At 35.5% G+C, this 25,630-nt stretch overlaps 2 protein-coding genes across 4 annotated transcripts; one reads left to right on the forward strand and one right to left on the reverse strand.

Annotated features, from left to right (window-relative positions):
* The first annotated feature begins 25 nt into the window (after positions 1-25).
* Positions 26-16,999, forward strand: LOC100252683 (protein RMD5 homolog). 3 transcript variants are annotated; one of them, XM_002264658.5, is made up of 3 exons: positions 26-829; positions 914-1,119; positions 15,607-16,999. In XM_002264658.5, exon 3 carries the CDS (start codon positions 15,632-15,634, stop codon positions 16,781-16,783), a length of 1,152 nt encoding a protein of 383 aa, XP_002264694.1. In that variant the 5' UTR covers positions 26-829; positions 914-1,119; positions 15,607-15,631; the 3' UTR covers positions 16,784-16,999. The 3 variants fall into 3 exon arrangements, with proteins under 3 accessions (XP_002264694.1, XP_010648051.1, XP_059591961.1); XM_010649749.3 differs by having other exon boundaries at positions 116-829; positions 914-1,069; XM_059735978.1 differs by lacking the exon at positions 26-829 and adding an exon at positions 4,115-4,193.
* Positions 17,000-18,101: 1,102 nt separating this feature from the next.
* LOC100267945 (uncharacterized) lies at positions 18,102-18,810 on the reverse strand. Its single transcript, XM_002264156.4, has one exon. It carries the CDS (start codon positions 18,683-18,685, stop codon positions 18,188-18,190), a length of 498 nt encoding a protein of 165 aa, XP_002264192.1. The 5' UTR covers positions 18,686-18,810; the 3' UTR covers positions 18,102-18,187.
* Between the last annotated feature and the right edge of the window lie 6,820 nt (positions 18,811-25,630).

Below are 25,630 nucleotides of genomic sequence, written 5' to 3' on the forward strand. Positions count from 1 at the left end.
ATTGCAAATCTGACCTCCCTTACTTAATAGCCTCAAAAATGATCCCTTCGAGACAAAAATACCCTTTGGTGCATTTTCCCTCCAACCCACCCCTTACTCTGTCTGCCCATTTCTAACTCCCTATCTCTTCTCTCTCTCGTTGTCTGTTCTCTTTTCACTTTCTTTCTTTTTTCCACTCACTCTTCTTTCTCTGCTGCAACCATTCGCTTGATTTTTCGCCCCAAACACTAGATACTCGTCTCCCCATTTCGCTGCTTCTTTCCTTCAAGGCCGCTCTAGTCTAGTCCTTGCCCTTGTCCATGTGGAGCCGCTGCTGTTGATGGATTGCTTCCAATCCAAAACCGCCCACCTCCACTCCCCTGACGATCCCTCCTCCACCCCTGAACCCGCCACCAAGCCCGGTTCACGTCTCTATCATTACTCTATCTCCGCATTTTCATCTTTTTTTGGCTTTGATAATGATCCTATTTTGAAATGATTTGTGGGCAACGGCTTCAGCAGCGAGAAAGCTCCTAGTGTTGTTTACTACCAGTCTTGGCCTGAAGCTCAACAGTTTGTGGAGAAGAAGAACAAAATACCATTTTTAGTTAGGATGACTGATTAAAAGGAACAAAATTCCCTTAAAATTGCAAAATTCCCTCATCCAACCATAACTTGAACATTTTAAGCAGAGGAAATTTGAAGAGAATCAGTGTAAAAATTGAAGAAACGTGATGAAGCGGAGGAAACCAGAATTATCAGGACAATGAAAAAGGAATGAGAAAGGGGAAGAAAGAACAAGGGAGGGAAAAATGAGTTGCAAGGGGTATTTTTGTCCGAGAGGAGTCAGGTTTTTCTCTTCCTCTAACCTATTATTAACCTTATAATCTATGTGTTGAGTGCGTTCCCTAATATTTTTGTTTTCGATGATTAGTCGGGAATGAAAAGGTAGAAAGTGGCATAAATGATAACAAAGGAACATTTGAAGGTCATTTTGGGGAGAACACAACCTCCACACGTGTGCGTCTTCTTCAACAAGTTTTCTCTCGAACTCGCACAAACCCCACAAACACTCTCTCCTCTCTCTCAGGTCAGCGAAGAACAGTAACTAGGGTTTCGCATCTGATTTCACCGATTTCGGTACTCCTTTTTGATCCCCAATTTTATTTTTTTATTTTTTATTTTTTTGCAATCTGTTATCTTTTTCCTTTTGGTTTTCAAGATTGATTTATTGAAATGAAGGTGTTTCTTTTGGGATTGATTGGAGAATTTGGGATATTGTTTGCTTTTGTTTTTGTTAAATTTTGCGTTTTTGGATTTTAATTGGATTATTTGCTTTAGAAATTGTAATTAAACAGGGATGGCGTATAGAAAATGACTATGGATTTTGAAGGTTGAGATTGGATTTGATAATAAACGTTGGAAATCATAAACAATATTTGCATATTTGCGCCAAAGAAGAATGGAATTTAGTTTTATATTAAGCATTGGGTGATATTTACTATACACATGTAGATTGATCAAAGCTTCAAGGGGGCCTTGCTTTTCTTGCCATGAAAGGCTTGGTGGGTATGTCAAGGGTTTTCAGGGATCTTCCCCGACTAGATTGGTTTTGAATTGAGGAAAGTGTCATTCCCCTGTATCTGGGTTCAGTTGGTGGGACCATTTTTTTGTGGTCATGGACTTTTATCATCTGCTTAGAAGTTTAAGTCCTAGAATAGAGTTGTGTGATGCCCCTTTCAAAGCGAGGGAACACTCCATTGATAAGGGTCTTATGGACTGATACTATGCATTTTCTTGTCTAGGGTGGACATATTGGTTTCTTTGCTGTCTGATGAATGATTGGCTATCCACTGAATCTTGTTCCTTCTTAATGGGGACCAACTTTGGGCCCTTGAACACAATTTTCTTATATTGATCAGGAAAAATATTGGCCTTTGATACTATAAACCGGGAAAGTTTAGGAATTTGGTGATTGCTAACTGGGAAGCAAGAGTTGAACCAAAAGAATGATGGACTCTTAAGAATTGATTATTGTTGGTTTGCCATGACAGTCAAGAGGTAAATTCTGCTACTCTGCAGTTCAGAGAACCGTCTGCTGATTCTCCCTGAAAATCAAATTCGGTCCCTTATAATAAGTGGTTAACATTCAAGGCAGGAAGAGAGTTTGAGATTAAATTTTGTTTACATGTTTCCACGTGGGACCCACCTGTTGGGAGGAAATTAGAATCAAATGCTGGCTGGTGCAGGAGCTTGAGTTCTGCTAAGCTTAACTCCTTTTCTTTTCTTTCAATTTTGGTCTGGGGAGTTTGTTCAGTAGCCCAAACCCTATTCTATTCTACTAAATGAAATATCAGTATAGAGATGCTGGATCATTTAGTTGCTAACTCAATTGAGCCTCCCTCTCTTTCTCTCTCCCCCTGCCCGCCCCCTCCCCCCCTTCAGTCAGTCAGTCAGTTGGGTTCATGCAATTCATTAACCTAGAGAATGGGGTGGAAGGAGGAATACTCATTTGCAGATGAGTACTTGCCAGCTGGAGTTTAAGCATAATAGGTCTTTGTGCTTTAGTTTTAGAATTTGACCCTAGAATGCACTTCTTGGTTTTTGAAAGGCTAAAAACTTTGGTTATAGAGGTGCAATTCATCAAAGTTGTTTCAGGACATTAATAGGTTGTCATCTGCATCCATGCCCCTTTTGACTGCTGATTGCCATTAGATCAAAGAGGGATTGCATAAAACCAGTTAACGGCTGGATTTAATACATCTGTATGCATGCATTAGGCAAGTGAGCGATGATCTAAAGCCCATTGGAAACCAAATAAGAGACTGCCTACTATATTGCTGGCTGCAACTCTAATATGATCATTGTTAATGTAATTTGTGTTGAACACTATGGGATGCTATAAGCTCCAAATCTCTCTTAGGGGATTGGCTCTATTGGTTTTCAAGAAACGGGGAAAGAAGAAAGTGAACAAATAAAAATTTGATTACTGTTATTCCTATATTGTCACGAAATATTAAAACTATTATTTCAATTAAGTGAAATGGTTTTATTGGTTTTAGTTATTGGAGGTTTTTGCTTTTGATCAAAATTTTGGCAGGTTAAAGCCAATATTTGAAGTCTCTTTTGGCCCAAAAGTATCAAAGGCAAGGTCAAATTCAAAGGGTTGGATTTCCTAGCCCAAAACCACCCGAAACAAAAAGCTTGATGTCGTGAGGACATATCTGGGGAATTGTAGTTTAGCAAGAAACTATGGCCAAATTGACATATTTTCCATTGCAAAATAGGTATTTAGGTGAAGCATTGGTTCAGATTCCTAGAGCATCAATAGATGTTGTTTCAAGTGTATCTGGCCTTGTTGAGCTGTAAATAGAATAGGAGAATTATTTTCCTATTATGTTAGTTTCCTATTTCTGTAAATAGATAGTTTTATTAGTTTTCTATTTCTGTAAATAAATAGTTTAATGATTTAGGAATAAGTTAGTTTCCTATTATGTCTCTTGTTTCCTATTTCTTCTCTTGTAATCTCCTATATAAACTATGTGTATAGTCAATCTAATAGATAGAACTTATTATTTTTCATCCCATATTTTGTGTCATGGTATCTAAGTTGTAGGTTTTTAAGACCTGGGCATCATTCTGACCTTCATCGCCATTTTTCTGGCCTTCATAGTTGGATTTTTTTTTATTCACGTGTTCTTTACAAACCTACTAGAACTTGTTCAATAGTGAAGAAATGGAGAAGCTGAGAAGCTTGTTGGGATCCTTTGACAAACCTAGTGGAACTTATTCTTTGGCTCTTTCAGGTACACCTTCACTCTCTTTTTGCATAAATGCCTCACACAAGGTTTATGATGACTCTTGGATAATAGACTCCGGTGCCACAGACCATATGACCTCCAAATCTCAACTTTTCCATACCTATACCCCAAGCCTAAGTAACAAGAAAATTGTAGTGGCCAATGGCTCTTTAGCTACCGTTGCAGGTTTTGGAGACATATACATCACACCTACCCTTATTCTTAAAAATGTCCTCCATGTACCAAAATTGTCGACCAACCTTGTTTCCATTCAAAAGCTTAACCATGATCTTAAATGTTATGCTATTTTTTTCCCTTCTTATTGTGTTTTTCAGGAACAAGGCTCAAGGAGGAGAATTGGACTTGCTAAGGAAAGGAGCGGTTTTTACCACCTTGAATCATCTCAGAAAACTAGTAATAATTTGTCGTTGTCTTTTCTCAGTTCCTCAAATAAAGATACCATTTGGTTGTATCACCTACGTCTAGGTCATCCATCTTTTAGGGTTTTAAAGGTCATGTTTCCTCATTTGTTCCAAGGATTAAATATTTCTGAGTTTTATTGCGAAATTTGTGAATTGGCAAAACATACTTGTGTATTTTTCCTATTAGCAATAAAAGAAGTTCTCATCCTTTTCATTTGATTCATAGTGACATATGGGGTCCTTCGACTATACCTAATGTTTTTGGGGCTCGTTGGTTTGTATCCTTAATTGATGACTACACTCGGGTTACATGGATCTTTCTTCTTAAACAAAAATCTGATGTTAGCATTGTTATACCTAATTTCCACTCAATGGTTCAAAACCAATTTGGGGTTAAAATAAAAAGCTTTAGGACAGACAATGCTAGAGATTACTTCAACCAGATTTTGTCACCCTATTTTCAATCACAGGGCATTCTCCATGACTCATCATGTGTTAACATATCCCAACAAAATGGGGTAGCCAAGAGGAAAATTGGGCTTTTACTCAATACAACCCAAGCCTTACTCTTTCAAGGGAATGTTCCTAAGTCCTATTGGGGGGAAGTTGTTCTTACTGCCACAAACATGATAAATAGAATTCCCTCACAAGTGTTAGACAACAAAAGCCCCGTAGAGATACTTAAGAGTTTCTATCTACACTTCAGAACCTCAAATGGGCTCACTTTTAGGGTATTTGGGTGCACTGCATTTGTTCATGTCCACAGCCAACATAGAGACAAGCTAGACCCCTGAGCCATAAAATATGTCTTCCTTGGTTACTCATCCACTCAAAAAGGATACAAGTGTTACAATCCCTCAATCAGAAAATTTTATATCTCTGCAAATGTCACCTTCACAAAAAATAGACATTTTTTCCCCAAGTCCTCTCTTCAGGGGGAGATTTCAATGATGGAAGATAGTGTTTGTGAGTCCTTTGAACCTCTTGATCTTCCTCATGTCTCAACCCATGGTGATGAAGAACCTGAGTCATCCGAGTCAATTACACTTGAGTCACCTAATTTTACCATTGAACCCATGTCATCCCCTGTTCCAGCTAGTGTCACTCACAATTTTCCACAGTTTCCTAAGGTGTATTTAAGGGAAAAGGTCATTCCAGAACAAAAGCAGGTCCAAGAACCTAACTCAGACCCTGGGAATGAAATCACGGTAAGATCAGACCCACCTTTACATACACAACCTGGTGAAACTTCCACTGACTCAACAGACAACCTAGACCTAAACCTTTCCATTGCTATCAGAAAAGAAACCAGAGAATGCACTAACCGACCACTCTATCCACTATCACACTATGTGTCTCTTAAACACCTATCACCAGCCCACAAGAATTTTATTGTGAGTCTAAACACCACTATCATCCCTAACACTGTTTCTAAGGCATTGACAAAAAGGGAATGGAAGGATGCTATGAGAGAGGAGATGATTGCATTAGAAAAGAATAAAACGTGGGAGATTGTTGAAAGACCGAAAGGGAAAAACATTGTTGATTGCAAGTGGATTTTCATACTAAAATATAAGGCTGATGGATCTCTTGAGAGACATAAAGCAAGATTGGTAGTCAAATGGTACACTCAAACTTATGGAGTTGATTATCAGGAGACTTTTGCTCTAGTTGCAAAAATGAATTCTGTAAGAATCTTGTTGTCACTGGCTGCCCACTACAATTGGCAACTCCTACAGTATGATGTTAAGAATGCATTTCTTCATGGTGATTTAGATGAAGAGATTTACATGAACATCCCATCGGGATTTGAGGGAAACACAAGAAACAAGGTGTGCAAGCTAAAAAAGGCCCTTTATGGGCTAAAACAATCTCCTAGGGCTTGGTTTGGGAGATTTGCAAAAGTCATGAAAGAGTCTGGGTACAAACAAAGCCAAGGTGACCACACTCTCTTCATTAAGCACTCAACTGCAAGGGGAGTAATTGTTCTTCTAGTCTATGTTGACGACATCATAGTGACTAAAAATGATGAGAGAGAAAAGCATGAAGTGAAGCAAAGATTTTTTTTTTTTTTTTTATTGGAATGAAGTGAAGCAAAGATTAGCAACAGAGTTTGAGATAAAGGAACTAGGGAAACTGAAGTACTTCCTCAGTATTGAGGTGGCATATTCCACACAAGGGATCTTCATTTCTCAACAAAAGTATGTGACTGATTTATTGGCAGAAACAGGGAAGATTGGGTGTAAACCAATCTCTACCCCAATGGATCCAAACTACAAGTTGGGAGAAGTTAAAGAAGAACCAGTGGTTGATAAAAGAATGTACTAGAGGCTGGTTGGTAGGCCCATATACCTTGCTCACACTCGGCCAAACATCGTCTACTTGGTGAGCGTGATCAGTCAATTCATGCATGATTCAAGAGAACCTCATCTTCAAGCTGCTTACAAGGTGCTACATTACTTGAAAGGCAACCCCGGGAAAGGAATTTTGTTCAAGAAGAACAATACTCTTGCTCTAGAAGCATACACCGACGCTGAATATGCAGGTTCCCTAGTGGATCGAAGATCAACTACAAGGTATTATACTTTTCTTGGAGGTAATCTAGTAACATGGAGAAGTAAAAAACAGAATGTGGTAGCAAGGTCGTCTACAGAATCAGAGTTTAAGGTCATTGCTCAATGGTTGCGTAATCTACTTTGACTGAAGATTATTCTAGATGATTTGAGAATCAAGTGGGATGGTCCTATGAAGCTCTATTGTGACAACAAGTCAGCTATCAATATTGCTCATAACCCTATACAACACGATAAGACAAAACATATTGAGATTGATAGGCATTTCATCAAAGAAAAATTGGAGGAAGGAGTAGTGTGTATGTCCTATGTTCCATCAGAACATCAATTAGTTGATATCCTAACAAAAGGGTTGAACAGTTCAATGTTTCACGATCTTGTATTCAAGTTGGGAATGGAAGACATCTATTTCTCAGCTTGAGGGGGAGTGTTGAGCTGTAAATAGAATAGGAGAATTATTTTCCTATTATGTTAATTTCCTATTTCTGTAAATAGATAGTTTTATGATTTAGTTAAGGGTTCCTTCGGTTTGATTTGAGTCTTGCTTTTTGCTTCTCCAAATTACCAAATTGTTGCAAATGAAAGTCTGGCACCCCACTTATTGAACCTGCCTAGTTCACTTCAGTCTAGGCTTCTATTCCCAAATGGTTGTTTTTAGAGAATAAAAGTCTCTTCCTAGGAGTCTGTTTTACATACCATCTTAAGATCTTCATCATAACATTCAAATGATCTTCATTTGGGACAAGTAAATTAGCTTAACAATCAGCCTCCATTAGCTTTTCCTTTCCATGAAAGTTCCTCCTGATAATGTTCTGAGTTTGTGATTAGCATCCATTGGAAGATCTCCTAGTTTGCATCTTAGCATACTAGTTTCCTTAAGTAGGTCCAAAATGTACTTCTATTGCTTGTGGTAGAAAAATTCCTCTCTTTGATCTTGCCACTTTGATTCCACGCATCAAAGGTCATCCAAATTTTTAATTTCAAATTCCTTTGCAAATTGTCTTTCTAGATTTTCCATTTCAACATCAGATTACCGGTCAAGATGATGTAACCCACATAAACAATGAGGACAATAACTTTACATCCATCTCCATGCTTGTAGAACATTGTATGATCACCTTGATTTTGCACATCTCCCAATACATGAACTGTCAACATGAATTTTTCAAACCAGGTCCTTAGAGATAATCAAACCATAGAGAGATTTTCTTAGTTTAAAGATCACCTCCTTTCAGAGAGTTTCTTCAAAATCTGAAGGTAGTTGCATGAATACTTCCTCATCGAGATCACGATGGAGAAATGCATTCTTTACATCTAATTAGTGTAATGACCAATTTAAATCGGCAGCAAGTGACAAGAGAACTCTTACTATGTTTGTTTTAGGGATTGGTGCAAATGTCTCTTGATAGTCCGTGTCATAAGTCTAAGTGAATCTCTTTGCAATGAGTTTGGCCTTGTATCTATCAATGATCCATCAGCTTTGAACACTCATTCATAACCTATTGTTTGCTTTCCTTGTGGTAGTTTTACAAGCTCCCATGTAGGGGTTTCATTTCCTTTAGGACTGGATCTCTCCACCTTGGTTTTCTAGAGGTTCCTGTATAGTTTTAGGAGTACACACACAAGAAATATTAGTAGTGAAGGTTTTGAAAGATGAATTAAGTTGATGATAGGAGACAAAATTGGAGGTAGGTTGATGAGAGTAGGATCTAACACCTTTTCGAAGGGCTGTTGGCACATCAAGATCAGATGAAGATTCTTGAACAAGAGAATCAGATTTGGACTTACCTGAATTAGTTGGTTTCATCATATTCAGAGTAGAGGATTGGACATAAGGAAGATGTTCTATCTTTGTGTTCTTTCCAGAATAATAACTGCAACTTTGTCTCTGTTTCTTTTTAACTCTCATTCCCACAGGTTTGATTTTGAATTTGCATAGGCATAGATGGTGTAGGAACATTCTCCCCCTTGTGATTTTGAATCTGGCCCTTCTCCCTCTCATTTATTTAACCCACATCTTTAGAAGTTTTTTCCATTTTTTTTCTTAGCAGGAGATATAGGTAATGGATTGAAATTAGCAACACTGGTAATACTTCCCAGTGTTAAACCATCTAGAACCTAGGAGGCTATTTACTTGAGAGGGACCCCATAAATCACTATGCACAAGAGCAAATGGAGTAGATTGTTCATAAACTTGTGAAGGAAAATGAGCACAATTGTCTTTGGATATTTCATATGTTTTGCACTGAAAATCAGAAATGTTTTTGTTTTTTGAATAATGATGGAAAAAACAATTTCAGATAAGCAAAGCTTGGATGTACTAACCTATGGTGCTATAATTAAATCTCATCCTCACAAGACAAGTATACCACTGATTGTTATACCTCAGACAAACTTCCCAAAGCTTTAGGTTCTTCAAGAATATATAGGTTGTTCACCTCTCTAGCATTGCCGATCCTTCTCCTCATACATTGGTCCTAGAATTCACGATAATTGGGGAATAAAATTAGCCACACTATTTAGGTCTTGAGTGAGTTTTCTTTTTGAAAGAAGATCATGGGACAACTTTGGAACATGCAAAACAGAGTTCAAAATTAGGTTCTCTGAAATTTGAATAGAACCTTTTTTTCAATGATGGAAGACAACGATCCATCAGCAATCTTAACTTTTTGATGACCAGAACATGGGTTATAGAAGGAGAAGAAATTTGACGAACTTGTCATATGATTTGTTACCCCTGAATCAATGATCCAAGGGTCTGATTTTGATGTATGAAATGTAGTGAGAAAATTACCAGTTTGTGCTAAGTGAGAAGATGAGGAAGGATTAGGACTAATTTGTGATTGACTCTTAAACCTATACAAATGCTCTAGCCACTCCTTGGTGAATAGAGGAGATTTCGGATTCCCTGAATTTCCCGCAGCTTGAGTTTTTGGTGGTTTGGCAGTTGCTTGAAAAGCCAGGCTATTGTTAAGCTAGAACTTGTTCCCTTTGCTCCATCCTTACAGCTTCCCATGCAACTTCCAACACACATCTCTCTTTTGTGGTGTGATTTGTTTGCAGTGGTCACACCATAATTTGTCTTTGTCATCATTCTTCCTCCTAGCATTTCTGTCCTCCATAAGGAGCAGACTCTGATTTGGTGGTAACTAGAGCTGAATTCTCTGTATTGAAGATTCCTATAATTTGTTGGAGATTAAGACTTCTCATCATTAATGGCAACCTGCTTTCCTCTCTAATTATGGAGTATAGCTCCCTCACGGAAGGAACTGGATCCTTTCCAAGAACTTGACTTCGGGCTTGATCTGGTTCCCCATTTAGACCGACCAAAAAATCAAACTCTCTCTTTCTCTTGGACTTACTTATATTTTACACTTTCTTCTGCACACTTCCAATCATAATCTTGATGAATATTCATCTTTTGCTCAATACTATTCATTACATCAAAATAGGCAGTCACAGTCATTACCTTGATTTGTGTTGCACAACAAACCCTTCAATTCATGGAGTTAAGCATCATTCCCCTTATTGGAATAGGTAGGCGTCATAGCCTCCCAAATCTTTCTAGCTATGGATAAGAATAAATGCCCCTAACTGTTGTTAGGTTCCATAGAATTAATTAACCATGACATCAACATGGAGTTTTCTACATCCCGCATTGCAAACCCTAGGTCGTTTGGATCCAGCATAGCATTGACAAGAAGAGGACAGGCTCTAGAACCTAGAACCCTAAAGTGCTCCGATACCATAAGGAGAAATAGGATTCTTTTTCTATATTTATTAAGTCAGATGCATAGTACAAATTTATAATCTCTTTCTTATTCTTTGTAACCATACAAAACAAGAAATCTTGGAACCTTTTAATGAAAAAATAATTCTTATAAATCAATTAAATAGTATTTATTTAGAATTTTAATTTTACCCTATTAAATAATTAAAAAAATGCTATTATGATATATGATACAAAAATTCAAAAATAAATAACATGAAAAAGTAATTCTTATTAATTAATTAAATAGAGATTATTTAGGATTCTAATTTTGTAATATTGAATAATTAAAAATGAACAAAAATGAAAGGTTCTATTTTAAAAGAAATTATCGAGAAGTGAATCTCAATAATCAATTAAAATAAATATTTTTTTTGGCATTTGATTTTATTGTATTAAGGAACTAATAATAAAGTGTTTTAATTTAAAATAAGTGAAATTTGATATAAAATGGATTTGACAATAAAAATCATTATTGTATAAAAAAAGGATAAGGAGGGAATAAAAAAGTTATAAAAATTCATAATTCACTGACCGTGTTTTGATATAAGTGATTAGCTAGATCTCTATTGCTAAATGAAATAAGTGGTTTTTAATTCTAAGTGATTTAAAATTTGCATTATCAAACGCACTTAAAAAATGTGACCCATCATTTTTTCGACTTTTCAAAAGTTAGTTCTTTAATGCAACACCCCCTTAGTCTTTTTTACTTGCTTTGGTCTCTAGCAATCGCTTTCTTAGCATTTTTCTAGACCTTTATTTGTCATATCTACAATGGCTCACCATCTTCCTTTTGCAAGACATCTCTTAGTCTAAAAGGTTTAGCACAATATTTCAACATTAAACATTCCTTCTTTTTATGGTCAGTATATATATATATATATAGATTGATAGATAGATAGATAGATAGATAGATAGATTTAAATATTTGGCTTATTATTATATGAAGATGAAGCAAGGAGAAGATTTTTGCGTTCTTGATAATGGACAACTCTACTCAAGATGAAGCCCCTATTTCCACAAGCCTTCATGAGGTTCTTCTTGGAGGTTTGACTTTTGTATTTAAATGTGTATTTAATTGGTGTTTTACTAAGATCAAGTTTACCGAGCCTAGAGATGTAATTTTAGCCTGTAGGCCCGAAGCCTAAGTTTAGCCCACTCAAAAATTTCTGGCCAAAGCCTAGTCCCTCCCACATCTAAGCCTAGCTCAAGCCAAGCCTAATACCTTTTAAGGCCCAGCTGAGGCTGATTTTTTAAGCCTGAGCTTGGCACATGGGCTGGCCCGATCCTAATGCAAGCATTAAGAAGCCTAAAAGAAAAATCCCAAAATAGTATGAGATCTGAACCCCTCCAAGGGGTGAGAATCGTGTCTTACTTAACCACTAGACCAAGCCTTGTTATTTTTATTGAGAAACCGAATTATATTTATTAAATTTTTAGGCTTAGGACTGGGATTTGGCTAGTATTAAATTCTCAACCCAGTCCAAGCCTGGCCTAAAGGCACACTTGGGCCTGTTAGGGGCAGCTGAGCCCAGCTTGAAAACCAAGAGGGCTCAAGCTTGGCTTGTCCTAGCCTGTTTACATGCCTAAGCTACACTTTGAAGGCCCTTCGTCATGTTTTAGTTTGAGTGTGATGAAGAATTGGTTTTTTGTCCAAGCTTAGTATAATTGATGCTCTAGTGTTTTCAACTGTGCCTGATAAAGAAGCATTGTTAAAGTGTTGGTTTTTCTCAATCTTGTAGTTAGCCCTCTGATTTTTCTTAGTTGTAGGCTTTAGCGCACATGGGTAGTCGATTGGGATCTGCTCCCTCAAATTTAAATTTCTGCCCTTCTTGTCCTTCTCATGGTCATCATGATTTGGATCAATCAGCCTTATGGGGTCTACCACACGTCTCCATTAGCACATGCAGGGTGTAGGGTATTTAACCCCAATTGTTTGCAATTTTTCTCTCCAGCTAGAACACCAGATCTAAGGGAGCTTTACTTGAGCTTAGCCAGATTTTCATTCATAACCACTGAAGAACCCTTACTGCAGTTATTCCTTTGAGCATCCATAACACATTCATTTTGAGAAAACCCTCTGCTTCTAGGGCTTCCATCTGAACCATTGTGAATTTTGTGCCTTTTGTGGTTGGTTGTGGTTTGGGACTTGATTTTATTTCTGAAAACTTGTTGCTAGTTGCTTGGTAAAAAATGTCTTTCCTTTGAACCTTGGTTGGATTTATCTATATGCTCTCTGTGTCTGATATTTAGCCCATTATAACTGTTGAAAATTTCGCAAAGTCCCTCACACATTATTTGTGCACTGTGCTTCGCGTACATCCCTTTTGAGTCCTATTCAAGTCAGAATAATAGTGGATCTTGTGCATTCTTGTGGTTATTTGTGGTTTGACAATTTGATTTTATTTCCATAAACTTGTGCTAATTGCCTGGTGAAAATATTTACTGTCCTTGTATGAATGCTGGTTGAGTTTCTCTGTGCATTCTACATGATTGACATTTATTCCTTGCACCAATTGGAAATTTCAGAAAGTCTCGTACATTATTTCACTTTAGATGCCTCTCATTTATCCCCTTAAGCCCTCTTCAATCCAGATACAATGCGAATTTTGTTCCTTCTTCTTTTTGTTAGTGGTTTGGCACAATTTATTTCCATTAACTTGCTGCTAGTTTCTTGGTGAAAAAACTTACTGTTTCTATATCCTCTAGGTACTCCATATTTAGCCCATTGCATCAATTGAAAATTTCATCTAGTCTTTTCACACATTAGTTCTGCACTATAGGTGGTTCACATTTAACTCTTTGAAGTCCTCTTTAACAAACATCATCACAACCCCACCCCATTCCACACACACAAATCCAGAACCCTAAAAAGGGGGAGTGCAGGGGTGCCGCTGGTCCTGTTTTGGGGGGAAAGAAAAAGAAAACTATGAACATCTACTACATATCAAAAAAAAAAAAAAAACTATGAACATCTACTAATATAAGATTTCTTTAAATCTTAATGATTTGTGTCCATTGAGATTAGAGAATCCCTAGATGCTTGGAATCAAGGAAGCATCAGTAGTTCTTTTCCCCGCCTTCCAACCCTCTGCAAGGGAATAATTTGGCGAATTTTATTAACAGAAGATAATAAGATTTCGAGACTTTTATTGATCAGATCACGCACAGGTTTTGATCTGGGAAAAAAGATTTGCAGGTCCAGGCTTTAACCCTTGGCCATGCTCTCAGCACAATACAAATGAGGTAAGCCATCTCCCTTTCTGCTTGCCATTACATGGGTGCACACACCAGTAGAACAATTCTGATGGGTTTCAGGTAGTACAAAGATACTGTAATTTGATGGGGTTATACAACAGTTATAAAGCTACTGTTAAACCTTTAGCTGCACCTTGATGAACACAAATGAAAGTCATGTTTTGTAGGACAAATTCTTTCTCCTGCTTCAAATTGTCTTGTCCTCATTCTCACCAGTGTGTCACCTCCTCCCTCCTGTTTCTTTGTCCTCTTCTTCTTGAGGATCACTGCCTTCATCTCTTGAGTTTAGGAAGTCTTCTTCTATATATGGTGTTGTTCTCGTGTTTTGATTTTAGGGGTTCACACTATGCACTTCCTCCTTCCACCTCTTGTTTTTTCTTCTCCTGATACATATGTCCCTGTTCTCATTTCATGGTTTTAGGAGGTCATACTAGTGTGCCTCCTCCCTCTTCTTCTTGGTCTTTGATTTTGACAGGACATCTGCCCTTGTCCTCAGGGTCTTGATTTTGGGCTGTACCAGTGTGCCTCCTCCTGCTTCTTCCTCTTCTTCTTGTCCTTCATTTTAGGACAGGAAATATGCCTTGGTCCTAATGTCTTGATTTTTGGAGGTTTTGGTTTTAGGACTTGAAATTTTCATGTCTTGATTTTAGGAGGTCACACACAATTTTGGGGCAGGACATATGGCTGTCTCTTAGACGGGACATAAACTTGTCCTCACGTTTTTTATTTTAGGGCAGGAATTTTGTTTTGATTTTAGGACATCCTACCTGTGTGTCTCATCTTTCTCCATCTCCTGATGATCTTGGAAAGGAAACTAGAACAAGATTAAAAAATAAAATATATTATGATGGGAATTTTATACTCTAATATACAGTTAAAAATATACGTATACATATGGCCTTAACCTCATATCTTGATTTTAGGAGGTCACCAGTCTGCTGTCAAAAGTATATGGAAATGAGGAGAAGATTGAAAATAAAGTAGATAATAATGGGAATTTAGTATTTTAAAATATAAAGCATGTCATACTCATGCATATGGCCTTGTCCTCACGTCTTGATTTTAGATCACCTCATGTCAGTTTTGATGCATGACACTTGCCTGTGTCCCATCCCCATCCCCTCCCCCCAACGGTGAGAGCAAGTTGAGTTGGAGAATTATGTATTGGAGTTAGAGGTACAGGGCTCCAAAACCTATTGATAGTGAGGACTTTGGGCCTCTTATGCATAGAGATCATCATGTTTGGCGAGCTTAAACAATCCAAGCCAAAGCTGAATTTGACTCTACCTAAGAAGAAAAAGATGAGCCTGAATGAAAAGTTGGACTTAGCCTGGTTAAGCTTAATTCATACACGAACCCTCAGAACCTGTTTGGTTTTCAAGCAGCTTTATACTTGAAAGGAAAAAGAAGGTTTTTCCTGAGAAATATAAGAGTATTTCCAATGGATTACTAAAGAGGATGATATCCTCAAAATGTAGTATGTGCATTTAGCATTGTTGCTCCAATGGGCAATGCATTGAAGATGCTCTAAAAGCAAATGTAGAAAAGCCATGTAGCCACATTGGTTATATGCATCTTTTAATTGGTGTTTTGATGCCCAGTTTCCTCAACAATGCATTGATAGTCATTAATATTATGCATTAGATTAAATATTGTATTATCTTTCTTCATGAAAAAATTTGCAATGTATAAAGTCCCACGTTTTCTGAGTGTCTGACAGTTTGCCCATTTAAGGAAATCAATTTATGCAACTCTTCTCATGCAGTTTCACAATCATGAAAATCATGTCTGTCACTTTCCTGCAGGAGCATTGTCATTTTAATTGAAAAAATGGAGTTGAGTAACATCAAAGATGCATTTGATCGTGTTGCCAAGAAGCAAAAATTATCATCATCCAAATCCCAAGAAGTAATTGACCAAGTTGGCCGTGAAATTGAAGATGCACTGGCAAAACTCCAGGCTGACCCTGCCTCTCCTGTGGATCAGAAATCCATCCTCATGGAGCTTAAAACCAAACTTAGCATAATTGGCTCACAAAGCCAGTTGGAAGGGTCACAGAAGGAGCTCAACATGAACCTTAGCAAGTACCCCAGACTCCTTGAGAAATCCTTCAATCCTGACATATCTAAGGCATACAGAAATGTTGACTTTGATTTCCATACAGTGAATCAGATCATTGCAAGCCATTTTTACCGACAAGGATTGTTTGATATTGGGGAGTGCTTGATAAATGAGGCTGGAGAACCAGAGGACACCGCCCTAAAATCTCAATTTCTGGAAATGTTTCAAATACTTGATGCTATGAAAGCTAGGGACCTCGAGCCTGCTCTGAACTGGGTGTCCAATAATCGGGAAAAACTAAAGCAGAATGGTTCAAATCTTGAGCTGAAGCTTCACAGGCTGCAGTTTGTGGAAATTTTGCAGAAAGGAGGGCGAGCTGATGCACTCAACTACGCTAGAACTTACCTTGCTCCTTTTGCATCACTTCACATGGATGAGATCCAGAAGCTTATGGCTTGCCTCTTATGGGTAGGAAGGCTTGACAGCTCCCCATATTCCGAGTTAATGGTTCCATCCCTTTGGGAGAAATTGGCTGAGGAGCTGACCCGCCAATTCTGCAGTCTCTTGGGGCAGTCTTATGAGAGTCCATTGAGTGTGGCAATAGCTGCTGGGATTGAAGGCTTGCCTACTCTCTTGAAGCTGGCAAATGTAATGGCTGCAAAGAAGCAGGAGTGGCAGGCAATGAAACAGTTGCCAGTACCAGTGGATTTGGGTAGGGAATTCCAGTTCCACTCTATATTCGTCTGCCCAGTGAGTAGAGATCAAGGCAGTGAAGAGAACCCACCTATGCTGATGCCGTGCGGCCATGTTCTCTGTAAGCAATCAATCATGAAGCTGTCCAAGAGCAGCACCCGCATGTTTAAGTGTCCATACTGTCCGAATGAGTCTACTGTTGGGCAGTGCATGCAACTCTACTTCTGATTCCAGTGCCCTTTCTGGGCTCTCTCGCTTTCTCTTACTCTCTCTCATGGACTCCCAAAATATGTTCTGGCAGGTGTGTTGGTGGTGCTAGTTGTCTGGGTGTACTGGTAAGCGTGGATTTTACTCGTATGTAAATAGAAATTCGTTCTAAATTCATGTTCTAATTCTTCAAGTACAATTCCGTTTCATAAAAACTAAACTTGTTTCCCCATGAAACCAAGGTGTTGTGATATTGGTCTGACGATATTGCCTCATTTACCATGAGACCAAGTGTGAAAAATGTGCCTTTTAGTGGAAAGAAAATAGATTTCTCAATCCAGAAAGAAGGAACCTTCTGCTGGCCACTTGTGCAGATATTTTCCTCATGGTATGCTTGTGGTTTCACCATTGAGGGTGTGCTTGTGTGCAGGAATCACGATTCCATGTGTCAAATCAAGCATGTGTTAAATATCATTAGGAAAGCAAACTTTTGCTTGTTGGGTTGTTGCAGCTATTAACCTCTGTTTGTTTGGATGGAAAATCACATCAGGACAACTTATGTGCTCATTCTCACAATCAAATCAGGAAAACAAGGCAGCTCATTTCGATGGCATTTCCAACCTATTCAAAAGAACTTGCAGGATGAAAAGAAATTGGGGTTTTCTTTAACATGATTTTGAAGATTTTAGTATTTTACTTATTGAGATGCCAAATGCAGTCCTTTTAATAAATAAAAAACTTAATTAGAAAATGAAAAATATAAGATTTATTTGATAAATATTTAAAATCATTTTTTATTCTTTAAAATAAAAAAAATATGAAATATGTTTGATAATCAAAAACAGGTTTTTATTTTCTATTTTACCTTGCCAATCAAAAACTGTTTTTTTTAAAACAAATATTTTCACTTATTTTAATACTAGACATAAAATTATTCATAAAACATATTTAAAAATACTAAAATCATAAAATTATTCATAAAACATATTTAAAAATACTAAAATCAGGTTAAATATATTTTTGGTTTTCAAATAGATTTTTGTTTAATAAAATATTACAAAAAAAAGTTCTCAAAAATTATCCTTAAAAACAAATTTTCAAAATTGTTTTTAAAGAAATTTACCAAATATACCCATGATTTCTTATCTTCTAACTTCTAAGAAGAAAAAAAATTAAGAAAAAGGGAAACAAAACTTTACCTCAACGTAATCCCTAACAATCCTCACAATATGTAAGGTCTCATTAAGCAAATAGTTTTCTCAATTTCATGAATTTTGTAACTGAAACTGTTAAATGATTTAGCTTCTTCAACCAAAATACAAAAAGGATTAAAATAATATCCAACACCAAGAAGCCAATAAAATATTTTTTAAAAATGGTAAAAAATGAAAAATAAATTTTACAAGCCATCTGCAAATCTTCTTTTTACTTGTTTGATGGAGACCCCATAAACATCCTCTTCAAACCAGGAAACAAGAGTGAAAGAGAAGAAGAGTGTGGAGATGGGTCATCTTCATGCAAGTACTCTTCAACCATTTCTTTGACAGACTTTGCAGACAATGGATGAAAGTTCACACCCCACTCTGAAATAAACCCTTTCAGCAAAACCCTCTTCTCCTCCTCACCCATCTTCCTCCACCTCCTCTTCACTTCTTCTGATCCCATTCCAAGGTACTGGCACATCTCTGTGAACAGAATCTCTCTGCTCTTCTCCATGGCCTCCTTCCTCAGCACCAAATGGGTGTTCATCTTTTTCACTTCTGTGGCCAAGTCTGATGCCAGCTCTGCATCACTGATGCTGTTGGTGCAGTGGATGAGGCTTCTGGGTCCGGGTTTGGGAAGGTTGGTGGGGAGGAAAAAGGCACTGGGTGGGTGGAGTTTTGGCCCTTTTGGGGAAAGAATGTTGATTACCCTCATGGCCATTAGTTGATTGTGATTTTTCTTTTCTTTTCTTTTTTCTTCCCTTTTTTTAACTGGGGGGGTCTTTGAAGAGATTGAGGTTTTGATGTTTTTAGGGTTTTGGTCTCTGGGTGGCTGAATGGATTGCTTTTGCTTTTGCTTTTTTTGTGTTTGAAGGCAAACCCACCTCTCTTTCCTATATAAAAATTAATTAATTAATTAAAAATAATTATGATTCCACATGATTATGAGATTTCTTGTTGAGTGACATTATCTATTTATTTATTTATTTATTTATGTAATATTTGATTAGAAAAATACAAGAAATAATCCAAAATATATTTTAATTAGTAAATATATTTTAATTAATTAATTAAAAATTATTAATTTGTTGATGATAAGTTGATGTTGTTAGATTCCACGAGATTTCTTGTTGAGTGACATTATCTATTTATTTATTTATGTAATATTTGATTAGAAAAATACAAGAAATAATCCAAAATATATTTTAATTAGTAAATATATTTTAATTAAATTTAATTTTTTTTAAATATCATTCTTAATTATAAAAAGCTTTTTTTTTTTTTACCTTTTTTGAATTTTAACGATATTTTGAATCTAGGATAAGAATAGAAAAAGAACATAGGTGGAGATTAATTATAATACCATGCACAAGAGAAAAAGTAAAATTCTTATTAAAGTGTGTTTTGAATTTTATGTAAACCCAAAATGGAACGAATCTCTTCTTACTATTCCCTCCAAACATACCTTAAACATAATTTGATTTGGGATTAAATACCCTTTTGAATTAGTTTTCTGTTTACGAGAAATTTTAAATGCATTCACATAATCTTTTGTACATCCACCTATCTTCATTTTATTTTATTTTTTTAAAATTATAATTTAATCTTTCACATTCATCAATTTAAAACTTTAACCATAAATTTTGTAATTCTTAAAATGTATTTGACAATGAATTTACAAAGTATTTCTAATTTTTCTAATACTTGAAAAATAAAATTTTTTAAATATTAGAAAAATTAAAAACACTTCCTAAAATTAACATCAAACACTCTTTTCGTTTTTTTTTATCTTTACTTTTTTTCTTCATTTCTTTCCATGGAGAGGAAAGGAAATAAGAGAAAATGGAAAATAAATTGATGGCCATGGGAAGTTGAGAAAGAGGTTTGTTTGGTCATTCTCTATATAAAAAGTCATTTAAAAAAAAAATAGGTGGGAAAATGGGATGGATGAACTTGACAATCTTGAGATCAATTTATACATTTAATTTTTTATTTTTTTTAAAGTACTTAGTTTAATAACAATACAAAAGATATATTTAAATCAATTTTGTATATTTAAACAAATGAATAGATTTTTTTAGTATAAAACTTATAACTTAAAAAGTGAAGAAAAAAAAATGGTGTAGACCCCTTTTTTTTGCAAACCAAATCCAGTGTTTATTATTATTGTTTTTATCAATAGCACCAAAAGGTATCTTTTGATCCTAGAGGAGTTGGCAACACCTTGGACGAATGGGGGCACCAACTTCCATGAAGCTTCATGCATGAGACGCGTAGCCTTGGATGTGAGATGGTGGTGGTTGAAGTTTCAGAGGGTGATGGTTGGAGCAGTAGAGCGGGTAGCAACTTGTGGGAGAATGAAGAAACAAGAGAGATTTTTATTATTCTTTCTTGAGACTGGATATAAAGTGGGTGAAGGATATGAGTTTGAGGGAGAGCCTATTCTAGAGGGAATCAAAAGGAGAGGGAAAGCTGCATTTTTAAGGAGTTTTTCAGTTTGCTTGAGACAAAACCAGCGAAGAGCCTTAGAGAGAAACTAAAGAAGAAGCAGGAGAAGAGCTCGTCAGTTCAGTCCAGGTATGATTTCAGCATTCTCTAGTATTTTTATCATTTCATATTATTCTATCCTGGTTCTTGCTTTTTTTTTTTTATTCATTTGCTGATTGGAGTGGATGTTGTAGGCCACTCGTTTGTTTTGTGAGACTCTGGGTATGCTTACTCTTATTTTTTTTTCTTTTTTCTTTTTTGGTGTTTTTTACTTCTCTTGAATGAAACATTCCAGATGATTTATTCCTTCCCATAACTTGGTGTATCAGAACCACACTCCTGCTCCCTTATGATTCCATCTATATTGGCACATGGATGTCACCTGAAATGAGGTTGTATACGTTCATGACTCGCTTTGTTTCCCTGGGTTATTTCTCCAGTTTTTGCCTTGCTTCCGTCTTATTTTGTTCATTCCCCTGTTTTTGCTAAGTCCGGGGTGTGAAGATCTCATCTAGGTTGGCCATGGGACTGCGTTGAAGCTTTGGTATTTGGGGTCACATTGTCGTCTGGGTTAATTAAGCAGCACGGTAGCAATAAAGATGTTTTGGTGTTATTAATTTGGGTGAGAAAGTTGCTTATGTGAATCATGAAGGTTCAGTTTGTGCTTTGAGAGAGGAACAAACCTTTTCCCATGAGAGTTTAGGTGGAGACATTTCAGTTTGCTGTGAGTGCTCCTTGTTGCATTCATCTCTACTCATGCACACAAGAATTGTGCTCCCATCACCATACCCATGTCCCTACTACCCATCTCATCCTTCATAAGCCCCCATGCATATCACTCTATTTAAAACCCATTGACCCACTTCTCCTACCACATTTCCCATTCGTTCCATTGCAAAACCTCCAACTAATTCCTTCCATATCACCACCTTCCCATCCTAATCAATCTTCATACCCATTTTCAAACCCATATCTCATTCTTCCTTAAAACACCCCCTACTAACCCATTTCTCAAACTATACCCCCATCATCTATGCCATCCATGAGCAATATCACTAGCCCATTTTTTTTTCTCACTTTCTCTCACTACCCGTGGCTGCCCATCGCACCCAAGAAGCCCCACCAGCTACCCACTGTTCATGTCTCACTCATGCATAAGAACCATGCATGCATAGTCGTCCCCGTTTCTCTCACTACCTGTGGCTACCCATCACACCTGAGATGCCTCACCAGCTGCCTACTGCTCATGTCTCACTCATGCATAAGAACCATGCATGCCATAGCCACCCTCATCTCTCCACCTTCACACCCATCAAACCCCCTCATACCCATTCCTCTCTCTAAACCTTCATCTATCATATGATATGAAAATTTTGGATACAATGGAGAAAAGAAACACTCTCAAACACTCACCTTGATACAATAAAACTCTCAAAGTTACAAAATAAGAACAAGAAGAAGAAGAACACAAGAAAGGCTCAAACAAGTTCTTGGAACTTTGTCCAAAGACTCTATTTCCTCCCACCTCTAGAATTCTTTAGGGAACTAATGGAAATAGTCTTGGGATTGATCAAACCTTTTCACTTTTCTGCATAAGATTTCAAAAAGAAGAAAAGTCATATATATCACTCTTAGGGTTGAAAAATGGTTACAAAGATGAGAAAAAACTCATTGTCTTCCTCAATCTCTTCATCTTTGTAACATTCAAAAATTAAATCATATGTTTAATTCACACATTAAACATGATTTAATCTCAAATGTGTAACTCTCTTACACATAACCTCTTAAGTTTTATAAAGTTACAAAGATAAGAAGACTCATTGTCTTCCTTAACCTTTCAAGTTTTGTAACATTTCAAAACTTAATCATGTGTTTATTCACACATTAAAAGTGTAACCCTTCTTACACTTTATTTTCAAAAGTTATTTTTCAAAAGTGTAACTCTTCTTACACTTTATTTTTAACCAACAATATATATATAACATCATAACCTCCAAACCCATCCCTATACTCGTTTCTTTATCCTTCACACCCATTGCAACAACCCGCTTCATTCCCATACCCATTTTCACTCTTCCCATATCCACCACATACCTATACCTCCATCCATCATTTCACCACCTCATCCGTTCAAACCCGTTCTCCTAGTCCCATGCATGGAAACCTCATCTCACTCCGTTTTTAAGCATTATACCTATCACTATGCTCCATTTATCACACCTCATGCCCACTGAAACCTTCTCTTTACCCACCAATACCCATCATCATCATACCCACTTCTCTCACTAATACCCATTTTTGGCTCATTCCATTCATTTCCACCACACCCATTTCATACCCGCATGCATAGGAATCATGCGTGCATGGCCAGCTTATGTTCTCCTCATCCCCATTTTCTCCATTCCAACGTTGCCATCGTCCATGTACAGCCATCATCCCTCTCCATCAACTTGCCATCCATGGGACTGCAACCTAAAGGTTTTAAAAGTGAGGAAAGGTTGTCTTTTGATCCTCACAATTGGTATTTTGAGCATTGGGCTTTTATTGGTGGACTCTCAAGGCAGTGGGTTGAGTTTATTTTTGGGCCTAAATTGTCCCATGTGGGCTTTGAACTCCATGTATTAAGTTTAGGCTTGATTAGCTTATATTCAAGTTGAGCTTTGTATGATTGGGCTTCATTGAAGGCTACTGGGTATGTTGATTTTTTATTGTTTTGAGTCTTTGTTCGTTTGGTGTAGACCCCAATGGGCCAAGTATTTGGCCCTCTCAAGCTTTTTTTTTTTTTTTTTTTTTTTTTATGATAAAAATGTAATTTTTTTTAAAAATTCTATCTGCAAGTAACCTTTCAAAATTCACTTTTTTTATATATTCCAATTTTCAAATCCTTTTCCAAAATTCCACTTTTCAAAGTTTAGTTTACAAAACTTTAATTCTCAAAAATTTTCCAAAACTCCATTTTTAAATTTAATTATCCAAAATACCATTTTCGAAATAATTTCCTAAAATTTAATTTTAAATTTAATTTATAAAACTTCAATTCTCGAAAATTCAATTTTCTTAAACTTCATTTTTTTTTTAATTCAATTTTTCCAATTTAATTCTCGAAATAATTTTCTAAAATTCTAATTTTAAATTCAATCTTTCAAGATTCAAATTTTTAAATTTAATTTTCCAAATTTTCACAATTCCAAATTTAATTTTCAAAACGCCACCTTCAAATAAATTTTCAAAACTCCGATTTCCGAATTTAATTTCCAAATTCCGAAATTCCAATTTCCACATTTATTTATTTAATCATTATTATTTTTATTATTTCATTTATTTATTTTTAAAATTCCAATTTCCATCATTAAGTAATCCTTCAAAATTCCGATTTCCAAATTTAATTTTCAATTTCCGGAATTCTAATTTCCACATTTATTTATTTAATCATTATTATTTTTGTTATTATTATTATTATTTTATTTATTTATTTTAAAAAAATTCATTTTTAAACAATTCTTCAAAATTTTGATTTCCAAATTCAATTTCCAATTTCCAAAATTCCAATTTTCACATTTATTTATTTAATCATTATTATTATTATTTTTTTTTAAATTCCATCTTTCAATAATTCTTCAAAATCCAGATTTCCAAATTCAATTTCTAATTTCCAAAATTCCAATTTTCACATTTATTTATTTAATCATTATTATTTTCGTTATTATTGTTATTTATTTATTTATTTATTCATTCATTTTTAAAATTTCATCTTTAAATAATTCTTCAAAATTCCGATTTTCAAAATTCAATTTCCAATTTCCAAAATTCCAATTTTCACATTTATTTATTTAATCATTATTATTTTCGTTGTTATTATTATTTTATTTTATTTATTTATTTATTTATTCATTCATTCATTTATTTTTGAAATTCCATCTTTAAATAATTCTTCAAAATTCCAATTTCCAAATTTAATTTCCAATTTCAAAAATTCCAATTTCCACGCTTATTTATTCAATCATTATTATTTTCGTTATTATCATTATTCTATTTATTTATTCAATTATTTTTTTTTTAAATTACATCTTTAAATAATTTTCAAAATTCTAATTTTTTCAAAATTTAATTTCCAACATTCTAATTCTTAAATTTAATTTCCAAAATTCCAATTGTCAAATAATTTTCAAAATTCCAATTTCTTTCAAATTTAATTTCCAAAATTCCAATTCTTAAATTTAATTTTCAAAATCCCAATTTTCAAATAATTTTCGAGACTTCAATTTTCAAATAAATTTCAAAACTCTAGTTTTCTTTCCACTCCATTTTTCAAATATTTTTTTAATTCACAAATTTTCTTCGATTTTCAAATAATCTTTCGTTTTCCTTGATTTTTTTTAATAAGCATGAATGAATTTTTCATAGTTCCAAAATAATGAAATTTGCGATATTAATTCATGCAAAATAAATTGGGTTTTGGTGGGGGCCCTACATATGAGTTTTCTTTTTTGATTGTTAGTTGTTATGCTTAATGAGTATTATTTGATCTTTGTCTTACTCTTTGATATGCATGTGATGGTTTTATACTTGAGCTAATCTTGTTCCATGATAGTGTACTATTAATTGCTGCTAAGGTACGATCTCATTCTCACTTTGCTTATTCTGATGCATGATTCATTTTATTATTTGATTATTTCACTGGTACCCATTGATTTGTTCATCAATTGTCACATCTGCATCACTTTATTTAGTATAGACCCGTTTTTAGGGACTTAGAGGAGTGTTATGGTCTTTATCGTACTTTTTCGATAAGTAACCTGACCCCCAAACTCGTATTTAGTTTCTCACAAACTACCTTTTCCAAATAAGAAGTCACACTTAGGGTTTTTTTTTCTTATTTTGTTTACCCTTTAAAAATAAAACAAAAATAAGTGACGACTCCGACTTTTCTTTTCAAAATTAATTTTTCACCAACTTAAAAGCGAGTCTCGTCGATCGAGTGGGAACGTATCGAGCAAAATGCAGGGTTCATAGGTGGGTCTCATTTTTTAAACCCCTTAAGATTAAACACCACTTAAAAACATTGAATATATTTTAAAATATTTTAAACCCCTTGAGAAAAATTGTTTAAATTATTAACAAAATTTGGAACAAATTAATTTAAATTGTTAACAAATGCATTTCCTCAAACTTTCTTTGT

This window comes from Vitis vinifera, chromosome 3 (genome assembly GCF_030704535.1).
Source record: "Vitis vinifera cultivar Pinot Noir 40024 chromosome 3, ASM3070453v1".
In the NCBI taxonomy this organism is placed as follows: Eukaryota; Viridiplantae; Streptophyta; class Magnoliopsida; order Vitales; family Vitaceae; genus Vitis; species Vitis vinifera.

Bases quoted from the DNA above. Each gene is read 5' to 3' on its own strand.
- LOC100252683 (XM_002264658.5), top strand. From the start codon at position 15,632: ATGGAGTTGAGTAACATCAAAGATGCATTTGATCGTGTTGCCAAGAAG.
- LOC100267945 (XM_002264156.4), bottom strand. From the start codon at position 18,685: ATGGCCATGAGGGTAATCAACATTCTTTCCCCAAAAGGGCCAAAACTC.